Below are 16,260 nucleotides of genomic sequence, written 5' to 3' on the forward strand. Positions count from 1 at the left end.
TATATTTGGAAGGCCTAAATCTTCCTAGTATTGCTCCCTCGGATAGAGAAGCCTTGAATGCGCCTATTCATCACGACAAGGTGTATGGGGCAATCTGCGGTAGTTCATTGGATAAGACCCCGGGTCCTAATGGGCTTCGAGCCAAGTTTTACAAATTGCTGGGGGAAGCAATTGTTGAACCTTTAACAAAAGTTTTCAACACTTGGGTAGGTGAGGGCTCTTTGCCACAATATCTGAATGTAGCGCAGGTCGTGGTCCTGCCCAAACTGGGTCGGGACGCCACTTTACCTTCATCATATCGACCGATTTCCCTTCTGAATTATGAAGTGAAGATGTTTGCCAAAATCTTGACTAACAGATTGAGTCGGGTGCTACCTCACATTATTCATGACTCACAAGTGGGGTTTGTCAAGAATCGTTCTGTCGCTAGAAATCTTAGACGTATATTAGCTTCCTTGGAATAGGTGAAATTACACCAGAAACCCACAGTAACAATAAGTTTTGATGCCAAGAAGGCTTTTGACCGTGATCAGTGGGAGTTTTTATTTGCTACCCTGGGAGTATATGGCTTCGCAGGGTGGTTCGTAGAAGCACTCAAGGTTTTGTATGCCTCTCCTCAGGCAAGGGTGATGGTCAATCACTTTCTAATGACTTTTTGATCAGATGTGGGACTAGGCAGGGCTGCCCATTATCTCCACTTCTTTTTTGTTCTTTACTTAGACCCCCTCATTCGGGATATTCATTCTAATGTGGAGATACAAGGGGCAGATATCAATGGGGAGTGCTTCAAGTTAGCAGCTTTTGCAGATGACCTTTTGGTTGTTCTCATTGACCCGCAGGTTTCATTGGGGGCACTTTTGGAGTCTTTTTGAGAATTTGGTGACTTCACAGGGTTCATTTAAATTTGGATAAATCAGAGGCATTGGCTAGCTCCCTAGAGACAAAGCGCCCTTGGCCTGGGCAGTTTCCGTTGCGGTGGGCAGAACTATCCTTCAAATACCTGGGTGTACTTCTTTCCTCGGAGGTCAGGGAGTTATACCAGCTTAATGTGACCCAGATGCTACTTAATACTCAGCAGCAATTGGAGAAGTGGCAGGCGTTACCCTTGCTTTTGATTGGGCGCATCTGCCTTTTGCGAATGGTAATTTTTCCAAGATGGCTGTACATGTTTCAAATTTTGCCACTGCAGCTATTACAAAAGGACTTGCAGCACTTCAATCATCTCGTTTTGCGGTTCTGCTGGACTAAGAAGAAAGCAAAGCTATGCTTTTCTCATTTGATGGGTAACTGGTCTCAAGGTGGGTTGGGCCTTCCCAATACAGTGGTGGAAATAAGTATTTGATCCCTTGCTGATTTTGTAAGTTTGCCCACTGACAAAGACATGAGCAGCCCATAATTGAAGGGTAGGTTATTGGTAACAGTGAGAGATAGAACATCACAAATTAAATCCGGAAAATCACATTGTGAAAGTATATGAATTTATTTGCATTCTGCAGAGGGAAATAAGTATTTAATCTCTCTGGCAAACAAGACCTAATACTTGGTGGCAAAACCCTTGTTGGCAAGCACAGCGGTCAGACGTCTTCTGTAGTTGATGATGAGGTTTGCACACATGTCAGGAGGAATTTTGGTCCACTCCTCTTTGCAGATCATCTCTAAATCATTAAGAGTTCTGGGCTGTCGCTTGGCAACTCGCAGCTTCAGCTCCCTCCATAAGTTTTCAATGGGATTAAGGTCTGGTGACTGGCTAGGCCACTCCATGACCCTAATGTGCTTCTTCCTGAGCCACTCCTTTGTTGCCTTGGCTGTATGTTTTGGGTCATTGTCGTGCTGGAAGACCCAGCCACGACCCATTTTTAAGGCCCTGGCGGAGGGAAGGAGGTTGTCACTCAGAATTGTACGGTACATGGCCCCATCCATTCTCCCATTGATGCGGTGAAGTAGTCCTGTGCCCTTAGCAGAGAAACACCCCCAAAACATAACATTTCCACCTCCATGCTTGACAGTGGGGACGGTGTTCTTTGGGTCATAGGCAGCATTTCTCTTCCTCCAAACACGGCGAGTTGAGTTCATGCCAAAGAGCTCAATTTTTGTCTCATCTGACCACAGCACCTTCTCCCAATCACTCTCGGCATCATCCAGGTGTTCACTGGCAAACTTCAGACGGGCCGTCACATGTGCCTTCCGGAGCAGGGGGACCTTGCGGGCACTGCAGGATTGCAATCCGTTATGTCGTAATGTGTTACCAATGGTTTTCGTGGTGACAGTGGTCCCAGCTGCCTTGAGATCATTGACAAGTTCCCCCCTTGTAGTTGTAGGCTGATTTCTAACCTTCCTCATGATCAAGGATACCCCACGAGGTGAGATTTTGCGTGGAGCCCCAGATCTTTGTCGATTGACAGTCATTTTGTACTTCTTCCATTTTCTTACTATGGCACCAACAGTTGTCTCCTTCTCGCCCAGCGTCTTACTGATGGTTTTGTAGCCCATTCCAGCCTTGTGCAGGTGTATGATCTTGTCCCTGACATCCTTAGACAGCTCCTTGCTCTTGGCCATTTTGTAGAGGTTAGAGTCTGACTGATTCACTGAGTCTGTGGACAGGTGTCTTTCATACAGGTGACCATTGCTGACAGCTGTCTGTCATGCAGGTAACGAGTTGATTTGGAGCATCTACCTGGTCTGTAGGGGCCAGATCTCTTACTGGTTGGTGGGGGATCAAATACTTATTTCCCTCTGCAGAATGCAAATAAATTCATATACTTTCCACAATGTGATTTTCCGGATTTAATTTGTGATGTGCTATCTCTCACTGTTACCAATAACCTACCCTTCAATTATGGGCTGCTCATGTCTTTGTCAGTGGGCAAACTTACAAAATCAGCAAGGGATCAAATACTTATTTCCACCACTGTATAAGACTTTACAATATTGCATGTCTCTTGTGTCATGTTCAAGATTGGCTCTACTCCTCTAGTTACTTTACACCTCTTGCACTCGAGTTGGCGTACTTTGCCCCATATAACTTGTTATCTGTACTGCACACGGAGAGATCTTTGATTCCTAGATATTTTAGGAATAACATGCTCTTAGGCCCTCTCAGGGAAGTATGGAGGTTTCTGGTGAAAGGATTAGGAGGGGACCCACAAATCACTGACCTGCTACCTATAAGAGGAAACCCTGCTTTTCCCCCAGGATTGGACAATCCGACCTTCATTCAGTGGCAGCGGTCGGGCTTGAAAACCTTGGAACATATCCTAGATATGGAGGGAGGGTTGAAGTCTTTGATCAATTAAAAGGCCAGGACTGTATTAGATGGGGAGACACTTTTGCATATTGTCAGGTCAAACATTACATTTGGTCCCTGCCAATAGGAGCTCTGGGGTTCCGGAGTGGGGGCAAGCTTCGAGACTTTTTTGAGACAGTTGTTGAGGGTGCCCCCACGATATCCGAGTTGCATAAGGCCTTATGGCAGTTCTGGGAAATCAAAGGGGTAGATGAAATCAAACTTAAATGGGAACAGGACGTGGGGGAGAAGTTGGACTCGTGGGGCTTTTTGGCTTCTATTAAGAGTATCCCACGCCTTACTAGCAGTGCTATTTATAGGGAGTGCTCTTTTTGTGTCTATTACAGAACTTATTTATCCCATGTTCAGCTTTTTCGGGCGGGACGCATTCCATCGCCAACTTGTTTAAGGGTAAATTAGCGGACAACACTTTTTTCCATGTGTTTTGGGGATGTGTGGAGGTAAGGCGATTTTGGCACCTGATTACTTGACTACTTGGCATCAATTTTTTCTCGTAGGATCACTGGCTCCCCACTCCAGTTAGTGCTGGATTGCCCGGGGGACTTTCGAGGCCCTGCAGCAGAGAATAGACTGATGTTTCGTAAGCTGTGTCTACGGTCCCATGTAAGCCACATTGAGCCTGCAAATAGGTGGGAAAATGTGGGATACAAATGTAACAAATAAATAAAAAAAAATGTAATATTGAGAATTTGTTTATTTAATCAGTAATTTGTTTGGTTACCATACTTTCCATCAGTTTGACTGCTAATGGGATGGATGCTACTGGACGGTAATTGGTGAGGTCATCTGTATTTTTCTTGGTATCTTTTGGTATAGGGGTGAGTAAGATGTCCATTTTCCTTTGGGAAGAGTCCTTGTTGGAGCATGAAGTTTATGTGGGATGTGAGGTCTGTTATGAAGCAGTCGGGGGCGGATTTTATAAGGTAGCTGGGGCAGGCGTCCAGTTTGCAGTGGGTGTTGGAGAACCTGTGGATCGCATGGGTAATTGTTTTGGCCGAGAGGGGAGCAAAGTTTGACCAGGTTTGGTCCACTGGGTATTCTCCTGAGGTGGGGTCCAGACCAACGATGATGTCACGCTAGTGAGGAAAAGTGAGCCCTTGGGCCACTGCCGAGGAGCGGCAGCGGCAGGCAAATCACCCAAACAGGAGGCAAGGCAGACCACAGACAGACGGGCACAGGCCGGACTGGAGCAGCTGGACGAACAGAAGCACTAAGCAGAAGCAGGAGAATAGTCCATGAACCAAACAGAGTCTTACTGGCAGGCAGCAAAGCAGAAGGGAAACCAGGAACCCAACAGAGTCTATAAATTGGCGACCATCAGTAGTAAACCAGGAATCCAGCAGGGACATGGGCAGGCAGCAGACAGTAGAATAAACCAGGAAACAAGCAGAGTCTTGGGCAGGCAGCAGACAATAGAATAAACCAGGAAACAAGCAGAGTCTTGGGCAGGCAGCAGACAATAGAATAAACCAGGAAACAAGCAGTCTAAGACAAGCAAAGCAAGCTTTCAGGGCAGGAACCGCAACAGACCAACAAGGACAAGAACACAACTGAAGACCTCTGTTGCCAAGGCAAAGCCTGAAAGTTCCCAGGTGCTTAATAAAGGCAACATACAAGGGAGTACACCAGGTAAGGGTGCTGCTAAGTTCCAAAAATCCCAAGACAGTCTGGAAGGCTGGAAGATCCGGACCGGACCGACATGGCTTCTGGAACATGGGAAACAGCAAACAGACAGTCCCTTGCAGCCACTAGGTCTAACCACCAGGTGGCGAGATGCATGACAGCATGAAACATGGACACAATCGTGACAGATGAAGGTTTCGATATTTTTCTTGGTATCTTTTGGTATAGGGGTGAGTAGGATGTTCCCATTTTCCTTTGGGAAGAGTCCTTGTTGGAGCATGAAGTTTATGTAGGATGTGAGGTCTGTTATGAAGCAGTTGGGGGCGGATTTTATAAAGTAGCTGGGGCAGGTGTCCAGTTTGCAGTGGGTGTTGGAGAACCTATGGATCGATGGGTAATTGTTTTGGCCAAGAGGGGAGCGAAGTTTGACCAGGTTTGGTCCGCTGAGTATCCTCCTGAGGTGGGGTCCAGACCATCAATGAAGGTTTCGATATCAGTAGTGTTCTGAGGAAGTGTGTTGCGTAGTTTTGCAAATTTTTTCATTGAAATATTTGGCACGTTTGTCTGCCGTTGGAATGTCTATGTTGGTTGTGGTGACCGAGGTAGTGTCTAGTAGTTTGTGTACGAGTTGGTATAGTTTCTTCGTGTCTTTGTGATCTGGTCAAATTTTAGTTTTATAATTTGATGTGGATGGATTTGTTCAACATGCTGGTTTATCAATAAAAATTGTTGAAATAAATTGACAAGATAGCAGTAAGTGGGGAACACTATCTGTTTAATTTTACCATGAGAAAGACTGGATTTAGATGGGAATGAGTAGATAAGTTCTGGGAAACTAACTTGTTGCAGGTACCTGGACTGATCAGGTATAGAATCTTGATTTATCCTGTAACCATGCCATCTAGATCTAGCTCTGTTAGTAATGATCACTGACTGGAATGTTGAATTGAGTTTCTAGAGCCTTGGACTGTGAACCTATTAACCAGGAACACAAAGCAAAATAGCATAACCATTTGTCGAAATTTACCTATAGCTGCATTAGTATGGCAGTAATATCATAAGCAGGAGAGAATGGGAAACAGATGGCTCTTTGAAATCAGACCAAAGGACACCCAGGTTTACTGATAGAAGCTTAAAGACTCGACACGGCACCGTGTTTCAGCTTACTTCCCATTCAAATGCTCACAGGGGGTGAAGCCAGAGCAGCCACGTACTCAGTGCTATTCTATAATGTAGATGAGCAACTTGCACAGTTACACAGGCAACTTGCAGAACAATAAGTTATATGCCCCAGAAATGATCTACTCATTCCCTTGTAAATCCAGTTTTTCTCATGGTAAGATTAAACAGAGAGCATCCCCCACTCGCCGCAATCTTGTCAATTTAAATCGCACTAGCAGCACTTCCTTATCATATCTACCTATTCCAGCAGGATATATTAATAACAGATCAGCAGTAAACAAAACAGAAATTATTAGAGGATGGCGGTATTTTTCTATTCTAGGAGAACTGGGCTGCAAAGCCATGGGGGGTTTGGGGGAAGAGGGAAACACGTCAGCCCAGCCCCTTTAGGAAGTGGCCTGGGAGCATCCTAGGCTGGAAAAATAACACTGCTTACGAGGTTCACAGTTCAATTTTATTTAATATCCTGCAAATAAAAGTAATTATCTAAGCCCTTTACAATCAATCATAATTGAGTTGAAAAGGGGGGATATATATACAAAAGGATGCATGGGATACAATGGGAAAGTAAATATTAATCTAACAAGAGAAAACTAAACACTTTAATCAAGGGAGGGGATACAAAAGGTAGGTAGGTAGGAGTGGTGAAAAATAAACTGGCAGGACTATGAAGGGGAGGTCTTCCTACAATAGATTGTCGAAAAGGGGGGGGCCTAAACATCACCTAGGTTCAGGTGGAAATGCATTAGAGAAGAAATGGGCTTTGAGGATAGCCTTAAACCTTAGACAGTTCTGTTCACAATTGGAGAGGAATATTATTCCAGAGGGCAGGAGAGACAACCAAAAAGAAGGATGTGTAAATGGATTTGGAGGTAGGAAGGTATCACTAGAAGGTGTTGTTAGGAGGAACATAGAGAATGGTTTGGGAAGTAAGGAATACATAAGTTCATAAGTACTGCCATATTGGGACGGACCAAAGGTCCATCAACCACAACATCCTGTTTCCAACAGTGGCCAATCCAGGTCACAAATACCTGGCAAGATCCCAAAAAAGTACAAAACATTTTATATTGCTTATCCCAAATCACAAAAGAGAGGGTAATATAGCATACAAGTATACAATATAGACAAGAAAAAGCAACACTGGGCCTTCAAGAAAGAGACAATGGCAGTCTTTTATTGTGAAAAAGACCTGACACGGGACATGTTTTGGCGCACAAGCGCCTGCCTCAGGGGTCAAAGTGTGTCTTCACAATATATGAGCACATTCCAGCAATAAGTTGCTTGAATAAGAAGAAGGGGACTGAAGAACTTGGAAAGTTACAATAATGAACTTGAAGATAATCTGGTACTGTATTGGTAACCAATGTTCAGCATGAAGTAACAGGTTGATGCTATCAAATTTCCTTGTGCTGTACATTAATTTGACAGAGGTGTTTTGGATGAGTTGCAATTGACATAGTTGGTATTGTGGAAGGTCATGGAGTATAGAATTACAATAATTAAGGCAGGTGGATGAGGAGACAGAGTGAAGGTCTATCAAAGTGGGATCCTGCAAGGTGTATTTGTCAAAGAGCAAAGAACGATTTACTAACAATGGAAGAAATATGATTTTTGAAGGTAAGGCAATTGCCAATGAGGACTCCAAGAAATTTAACCTCATCCTTAATTGGGATGGGTATACCAGAAATGAGGGAAGCAAAGGTAAGATGAGCTGTCTGGGGAACCCTCCATTTCTTGCAGACTACTGCATTTACTTTAGAACTGTTACGCTCCCACTTTTACAGCAGTCTACAATAAAGGTTGGAGCTCAGCAGCTCTAATAAGAGTGTAGAATACTGTAAAAACAGTGTAGACTGTTATTAGAACTGCTGAGCTCCCGTTTTTACAGTATTCTACACTCTTATTAGAGCTGCTGAGCTCCAACCTTTATTGTAGCCTGCTCTTGGGGAAGGCTTTCCTCAGCCATCATCTTTCACAACATAATTTCAAACCAGGCAGATGGTTGGTGATACCAGAAAGCACCTCCCACAATAGGCAGCTTGCTTCTGAGGCTCTACTTCTATCAGAACTGCTGAACTCTCACTCTCACTGTGAGCCTGTATTCCCATCAGAACTGCTCAGCTCCCACTCTCACTGTAAGCCTGACTTATAGATGTCCAGGACTTCACTCCCGAGCATCTGACTGTGAGGAACCTATATATCCTAAATTGACACCAAAATGAACATAATCAAAATACTTCTGGTAATCCCTTTCACTGATCCACCTAGCACTATCCATCCCACTCACAGAACATTACTTCATACCCACCCTACAAAATCACCAAAGACTGATCAAACATTCCACACTCCACCAAACTGACTCTCATCACACTAAAGGAAAACTATCTAAACATGGACATCACCAACAAAACGAGAGGAAAGACCACAACAAACACACATCACCCAAGGAACGACAACTAACAAAAATCCACATAACACCAAACCTAGAAGCCCCATACTAAAACATCCAGGTAGGCTACATCAATGCTAGATCCATAATCAACAAAACAACAACAATATCAGATTGGATCACCTTAGAAAACCTCAATCTCATCTTTATCAATGAAACATGAATTCACAACCAAAACGACCCCATAATCCTTGAACTGTGCCCGCCAGGTTACAAAATCACCCACCGAACCAGATCGGAAAAGAGAGGTGGAGGCATAGCACTAATATACATAGAAAAATTCACCACCAAAACCACAGCCGCCTCCATAACACCCCAACTAGAAATTGCCTCATTTAGAATCCATAACAACTCCCTAACCGATCACCTGAAGTGTGTATTATTCTACAGACCACCCAGCAACTGGAAGGAAAATCAGCCCACCTTCATGGACTTCATATCAAACAACTGTGTAAACAACAACAACATATTGCTACTAGGCGACATTAACCTTCACCTAGAAGACCCCAACTCCACAAATGCACTTGAATGTAGACTGCCTACAGTCCTGGGATTTTAAATGGCCCCACATGCAAACTACCCATGTCAAAGGACATGCATTGGACCTCCTATCACATAAACTATTAATAACAGACATCAAATGGACAGCAATACCTTGGACTGACCATTACAATGGCGGAAGAAGGGTTCAAAAAGTACACCAGAACATACTACTTACACTACAAGAGGGCAAATCAATCCACAAATATTCTGGCAACAAATATACGACAACGAATGGACAACACACACTGATTCCATGCTTTATCTCAACCACTGGGATGGCAGATGCAACAGCATACTAAACAAAATAGCACCCTTAAAAATAAAATATCAAAAAGACAAAACACTATACCTTGGTTCAATGACGAACTTAAAAAACTCAAAACACAATCTAGAAAACTTGAACGAGTATGGAGAAAGACAAAAGATGAACACAAACTTAACGCATGGAAACAAATACATAGAAAATACAAATACGCAATAAAACAAATCAAAAGGTCCTACTACAAAACCAAATTAGGACCGGACTACAAAGATATGAAGAAACTATTCCAACTCGTAAATAAGTTACTAGATACCACCCCTATCACCACAACCAACACAGACATCCCACCCGCAGACAAACTTGCTAACTACTTTAACGAAAAAGTAATAAAACTACGCAGCACACTTCCTCATCACAATACCGACATCGAAATCTTCTTCAACGATCTGGACCCATCCTCCGAAGGATACCCAGCTGATCACATTTGGACAACATTTAATCTCCTCAGCACTGAATCAGTTACACAAGCGACTCACAGGTTCGCCAAGACCCACTGCAAACTGGATACATGTCCCAGTCATCTACTCAAGTCTGCCCCAGACCGCTTCATAGCAGACCTTACATCCCATGTAAACTTCATGTTACAACAAGGTCTCTTCTCTGAGGAACATGGCAACATCCTACTCACCCCAATACCAAAAGATGCCAAGAAAAGCACAAACGATATCACCAATTACCGCCCAGTTGCGTCTATCCCATTAGTAGTAAAATGATTGAGAGCTTCGTGACTAAACAGCTTACGGAATACCTGGGCAAGTTCTCAATACTACATAATTTGCAATCAGGATTCCGATCCCACCATAGCACCGAAACTGTCCTAGTCACCCTCCTGGCCAAATTCAAGCAGGAGATTGCCACAGGCAAAATCATCCTCCTCCTCCAGTTCGGCATGTTGAGCGCATTCGAAATGGTAAACCACAACATACTACTAAGAATACTAGGCCACTTCGGGATTGAAGGAAACGTACTTAACTGGATCAAAGGCTTTCTAACCACCAGAACTTATCAAGTAAAATCAAAGTCAAACATATCACCACCGTGGAAAGCAGTCTGTGGAGTCAAGGATCACCATTATCACCAATACCCTTCAACATGATGATGATTCCACTGGCACAGTCCTTATCCAACCAAGGCCTTAACCCATTCATTTACGCAGATGATGTTACAATACACGTCCCCTTCAGACATGATCTGACAGAAAAAACCAACAAAATCAACGATAGTCTGAACATCATGGACTCCTGGGCAAAGTCATTCCAACTGAAACTGAACACTGAAAAAACACATTGCCTCATCCTCTCCTCTCCTCTCCATATAACAAATACAAACCCACAACCATAAATACTCCAGGACATACCCTCCCTACCGCGGACAGTTTGAAAATACTCAGTGTCACACTCGATCACAACCTTACCCTCGAGAGCCAAGTAAACTCTGTAACAAAGAAAATGTTCTATTCAATGTGGAAGCTCAAATGGTTAAAACCTTTCTTCCCAAGAGCAACTTTTCGATACCTAATACAATCAATGGTCCTAAGCCATGCAGATTATTGCAACAGAATCTACGCAGGCTGCAAAGAACAACTCATAAAAAAACTCCAGACAGCCCAAAATACAGCAGCCAGGCTGATATTCAGCAAAGCACACTTCAAAAGTGCCAAACCCCTCCGAGAAAAGTTGCATTGGCTCCCAATCAAAGAACGGATCATCTTCAAAATCTGCACCTTAGTCCACAAAATCATATATGGTGTAGTCCCAGAATACATGACAGACCTCATAGACTTACCAATAAGAAACAAAGTCAGATCATCAAGATCTTACCTAAACCTACACTACCCAAATTACAAAGGACTGAAATACACAACAACTTACGCAGCCGGCTTCTCCTACATAAGCGCACAACTATGGAATGGGCTCCCAAAAGCTGTGAAAACAATCCACGACCACTTGAACTTCAGGAAATCACTAAAAACCAACCTCTTCAAAAAGGCCTACCCCAATGACCCTACGTAACCCTCTTCACCTACCAACACAGCATGACTATGATCGAACAGGACAACACGCAATCTTCATCCATTCCGACCCTCCACTTATACCTCATATGATCACTATACAACTTTGTATTTGTTATCCACCGACTCGGCAAATGCCTTTGATGGTACTATGTAAGCCACATTGAGCCTGCAAATAGGTGGGAAAATGTGGGGTACAAATGCAACAAATAAATAAATAAATCTCTATACAACTGCATACATGGCTAGATCATGTGCTTATGATGCTGGATATGGATGGAGAGGAGGGAAGAGAGCGGAAGTGAGATAAACATGGATGGAGGGCAGAGAGGGAGGAAAAATGCTGGACATGGATGGAGGAGAGGGAAGAGAGAGGAAGGAGATGCATATGGATAGAGGGGAGGGAAGAAAGAGGAAGGAGATGCATACTGACGGAGATGAGGGAAAGGGAGCTGATGAGACAGGGAAGATAAGAGTGTTATCCACAGAGATAGAGAATGGGGGAAGAGGAGAGGTTGGTTTAGGAAAAAAGATAAGAAGCTCAGTCTTGGTCATGTTAAGTTTCAGATGGCGGAGAGACATCCATGAAGCAATGTCAGACAGGCAGGCTATATTCATATCTGGTGGTATTGTAGTAAGATTTAGGAGTACTGGAGAGACGTTTTTGATTATGTACAATTGATATTACAGAAAACTATTCCCTTTGACTTGGAACTAGCACTACTGCACAAGCTGGTTCTGGGATCAGAAGACAAATTGATGGCTTTGACTTTTGTAGCGGCAAGAAAGCTAATTGCCATACTTTGCATTGTTATTTGAATATTTTTACTGTTGTAATTATCTATTGCTTATGTTTGATTTATTCGTACTGTACACTGCTTTGAGTGAATACTTTAAAAAGGCGGTAAATAAATCCTAATAAATTTGGGGGATTGAGAGGGATACTAGACCTCCAGCTGTTGAAAGCCAAACTAGGGTGTATTTGTGAAAAATATAAACTCACAGCTTTATATTGTAATCAATGGAATTCATATAGGCAAATGTGGATCCCTGAATCTGTTGGTTGTTCCTTCTTTTCATTCATCTATTTGGAAGAATATAGTGCTTCGTTCTTTTATTAGTTGGCCCAAAGCTACTGAACACCTTGCCTTCTGCTGAAAGATCAGTGAGAAATATGGAAGCATTTAAAAAGATTTGGAGTTATTATCTGAAAACCTTAGAAAGGAGGGGTGAGGGTTAGGGGAAGGAATCAGGTTGGGTAAGGGGACAGATTATGTAAGTTGAAGGGCTCATGGGTCCTAATGTTTTCAATGATTGAAATGGTTATTTTTGGTGATTATTAGATCTAATGGGCTTGTCTGGAATGGTGTTTTGATGCCCCTAGCGCTGTCTCTTTTTGCAAAACAATTCCCTGCAGAGACATTAGAAGTTATCTTCAGTATCAGGATACTCACCGCCCCCACCAATGCTTTCTTCTTGGCCAGCTCCACAATCTGCACTGCAATCTCCTCACCACAGCGCCGCTGTGCCTCATATGTGCTGGCACCTAGGTGTGGGCAGCAGATCACATGTGGATGGTTCACAAGCACCCAGTCTACAGGGGGTTCCTGGAGATGGGTGAAAGGGTATGGTTGAGAGAGGAAAAGAGTGACTTCCTCCCCTCCCCCACTCCCAAAGACCTCACAAGTGCTCAGAATTGACAGGAATTAGGTGACAAAGATATGCATATCACATCTACACAGTTCTAGTAACCCTGGGGGAAAATGAAGTTTTTCTAAAGAGTAAGGGGCCATGCATTTGATGTAACACCTTCTGAGGTACAATCAAAGTGGTTTACATATAGTATATGCAGGTACTTCCTCTGTTCCTACTGGGCTCACAATCTCAGTTTTGTACCTGGGGCAATGGAGGGTTAAGTGATTTGCCCAGGGTCACATGGAGCTGTAGTGGGAATCAAACCCATCTTCCCAGTTTATCAGCCCACTGCACTAACCATTAGGCTACTCCTCACTCTGACTATACCTTTAAAGGACTATATAGACTATGATACCTCTAAAGGTCCACCAGAAGAAATTGTAATAAATGAGTTTTAAGACCATGCAGGTCCCTTTTTTAGACAGTGAGGCTTATTTTCGAAAGAGAAAAATGCCCAAATTCCGACCTAAATCGGGAGATGGACGTCTTTCTCTTGTGGGTGCCCAAATCGGTATAATCGAAAGCCGATTTTGGGCGTTTCCAACTGCACTCCGTCGCGGGAACGCATAAAGTTGACGGGGGCGTGTCGGAGGCGGGACTGAGGCGTGGTTATCGGCTGAGCAGAGATGTGCGTGCTCGGCCGATAATGGAAAAAAGAAAGGCGTTTTCAGAGAGAATTTAGGTCACTTTTGTTGGACCCGTTTTTTTCACGAACAGGTCCCAAAAAAGTGCCCTAAATGACCAGATGACCACCGGAGGGAACCGGGGATGACCTCCCCTGACTCCCCCAGTGGTCACTAACCCCCTCCCACCAAAAAAAACGAATGTTAAACACTTTTTTTCCAACTTGTAAGCCAGCCTCAAATGTCATCCCCAGCTCCATGACAGCAGTATGCAGGTCCCCAAAGTAATTTTAGTTTAGTTAGTGCTGTGCGGGACCCATGCAGAGAGGAAAAATCGGAAGAAAAAAAAAAAAAAACAAGCAAGTGCAGTCAGGGACGTCTAAATTACCAGGATAGTAAAAGGGGGAATCAAACCAGCAACCTTCTGATTACAAGCTCAATGCTCTAGCCAGTGAGCCACATTATTCAGGTGCTTAGATGTCCTTCCCTTTCCATTAAGTCCCTCCAAGTTTCTGTCAGCCAATCACCGCTGTTTAGCTGACACAGATGTCAGCTAAATGAGCTGTGATTGGCTGACAGAAACTTGGAGAGACTTAATGGAAAGGGACAGATGTCTAATCAGTGGTGCACTGGCTAGAGCACTGAGCTTGTAATCAAAAGGTTGCTGGTTCAATTCTCTGTTTTACTATCTTTTAATTTGGACGTCCCTGACTGCACTTGCTTGCTTGTTTTTTTTTTTCTTCCGATTTTTCCTCTCTGCATGGGTCCCGCGCAGCACCAACTAAAGTAAAATTGCTCTGGGGACCTGCATACTACTGTCATAGAGCTAGGTATGATATTTGAGGCTGGCATAGAGGCATCTCAGGGGGACCAGTGCACTACGAATGCTGGCCCCTCCCACGACCACATGCCTTGGATTTGGTCGTTTTTGAGCTGGGACGCTTCGGTTTCAATTATCGCTAAAAAACAAAAACGCCCAGCTCAAAAAACGCCCCAATCCAATGTATTTTCGAAAAAAAAGATGGACGTCCATTTTTTTCGAAAATACAGTTCGGCCCGCCCCTTCACGGACCCGTTCTCGGAGATGGACGTTTTTACAAATGGGCGTTCGTGTTCGATTATGCCCCTCAGTATATCCCACAGGGTGCAGAAGCTGAAGCTATACCATTCTTGGGGTCTAAACCTACCAGCCTACACAACTGCCTTGAATATCATATTTTTCTAAACATTAGCTGCCATGCCCAAAATAAATACAGATATTCAATACCAGTATCTGGAGAGCATCCGGTATTGAATATCCAGATTCAGCACTGATAGGTGCCCTTATATGGATAGTGGTGATATTCAGTCTGCTATCCAGATAGCTAACCAGATAAAGTTAGAACAGCCTTTTTGCTGTCCTGCTTTTATCTGGATAGTTATCCAGTTAGCACACTGAATAGTGCCACTAACCAGATAACTTGTGGTTCTGCTCCTGCAAGTTAGTGCCGAGGTGCTCTGTAATGATATTCAGCAGCACTATCTAGACAGTGCCAATGAATATCACAGGACAGCCTTGGCTAAGGGAAATATCCAGCTATCTGCTGGAGTTATCTGGATATTTCCCTTTGAATGGCAAAACCCACAGTGATCAACTGTTGTTTGTTTCTGGATAACTACAACAAAGCCACTGAGGAGGCAGCTGGAGAAGGTTAAAACACAAAAAAACTTCTGGTTTCCATCCAGCTTGGATTGCGTTTTTTATTTGTTATTAATCAGGAGCAGATCACTACATACCCCCCCTGAAAGTATGAAAATGTTCAAAATATGGCTGTCAAATTGATTACCAACTTTAAAAATTTTGATCACATAACACCTTTATTACAACAAGAACATTGGCTTCCCATCAACCATAAAATAACTTAATATTATGTTAGTTCACAAGGTACACAACTCAGGTTTTCATTATACCTCTCCAGATTGCTAATATATTCCCACTAGATCTTTAAGATTCTCCCAACAAAACTGTCTTGTTATACTATCATTTCATATTAACTGTTTAGATACTATCAAAATAAAAATATTTAGCATAACCGGACCCACATTTTGGAACGCTCTTAAACATTCTCTGAAGAAATGTAAGAAGACTTTAAACTGTTCTATTTCAAGGCACCTTTGCATGATTGAAATATCCCTCCTCACCTCCACAGCCTTTGAGAGTTTAGCGCAGAATTCTCCCTGGTATCACTTCAATAAAGATACTATATTATTTTATTTACTTCATTTACCACTGTATTTAATAATTTATTTGTTTTTATTGTATTATAATTTTCTTTATAACTTTTCTTTTTTTTTTAAATTGTAATTAGTTTATCTCATTAGCTTTTGTCAAAGTTATTTTGCATATTTTGACAGGTTGCTATGCCCACTTCCAGTACCAACAACCAATCAGAAGTAAGGACATACACAAGCCCCACCCACAGCTGCCTACATGCTGTCCCCTTTGATGATGCTCCAAATCTGGCA

At 43.1% G+C, this 16,260-nt stretch overlaps 1 protein-coding gene across 1 annotated transcript in view; it reads right to left on the reverse strand.

The window, feature by feature from the left end:
• The window catches only part of LOC115474404 (D-3-phosphoglycerate dehydrogenase-like), a 227,097-nt gene that overhangs the window by 122,607 nt on the left and 88,230 nt on the right, over positions 1–16,260 (reverse strand). Inside the window, exon 8 of the mRNA XM_030209851.1 lies at positions 12,892–13,044. Within this exon, the coding sequence (XP_030065711.1) occupies positions 12,892–13,044 (153 nt within the window). The remainder of the gene's footprint in view (positions 1–12,891; positions 13,045–16,260) is intronic.

The sequence above is a fragment of the Microcaecilia unicolor genome, chromosome 7 (genome assembly GCF_901765095.1).
Source record: "Microcaecilia unicolor chromosome 7, aMicUni1.1, whole genome shotgun sequence".
Lineage (NCBI taxonomy): Eukaryota > Metazoa > Chordata > Amphibia > Gymnophiona > Siphonopidae > Microcaecilia > Microcaecilia unicolor.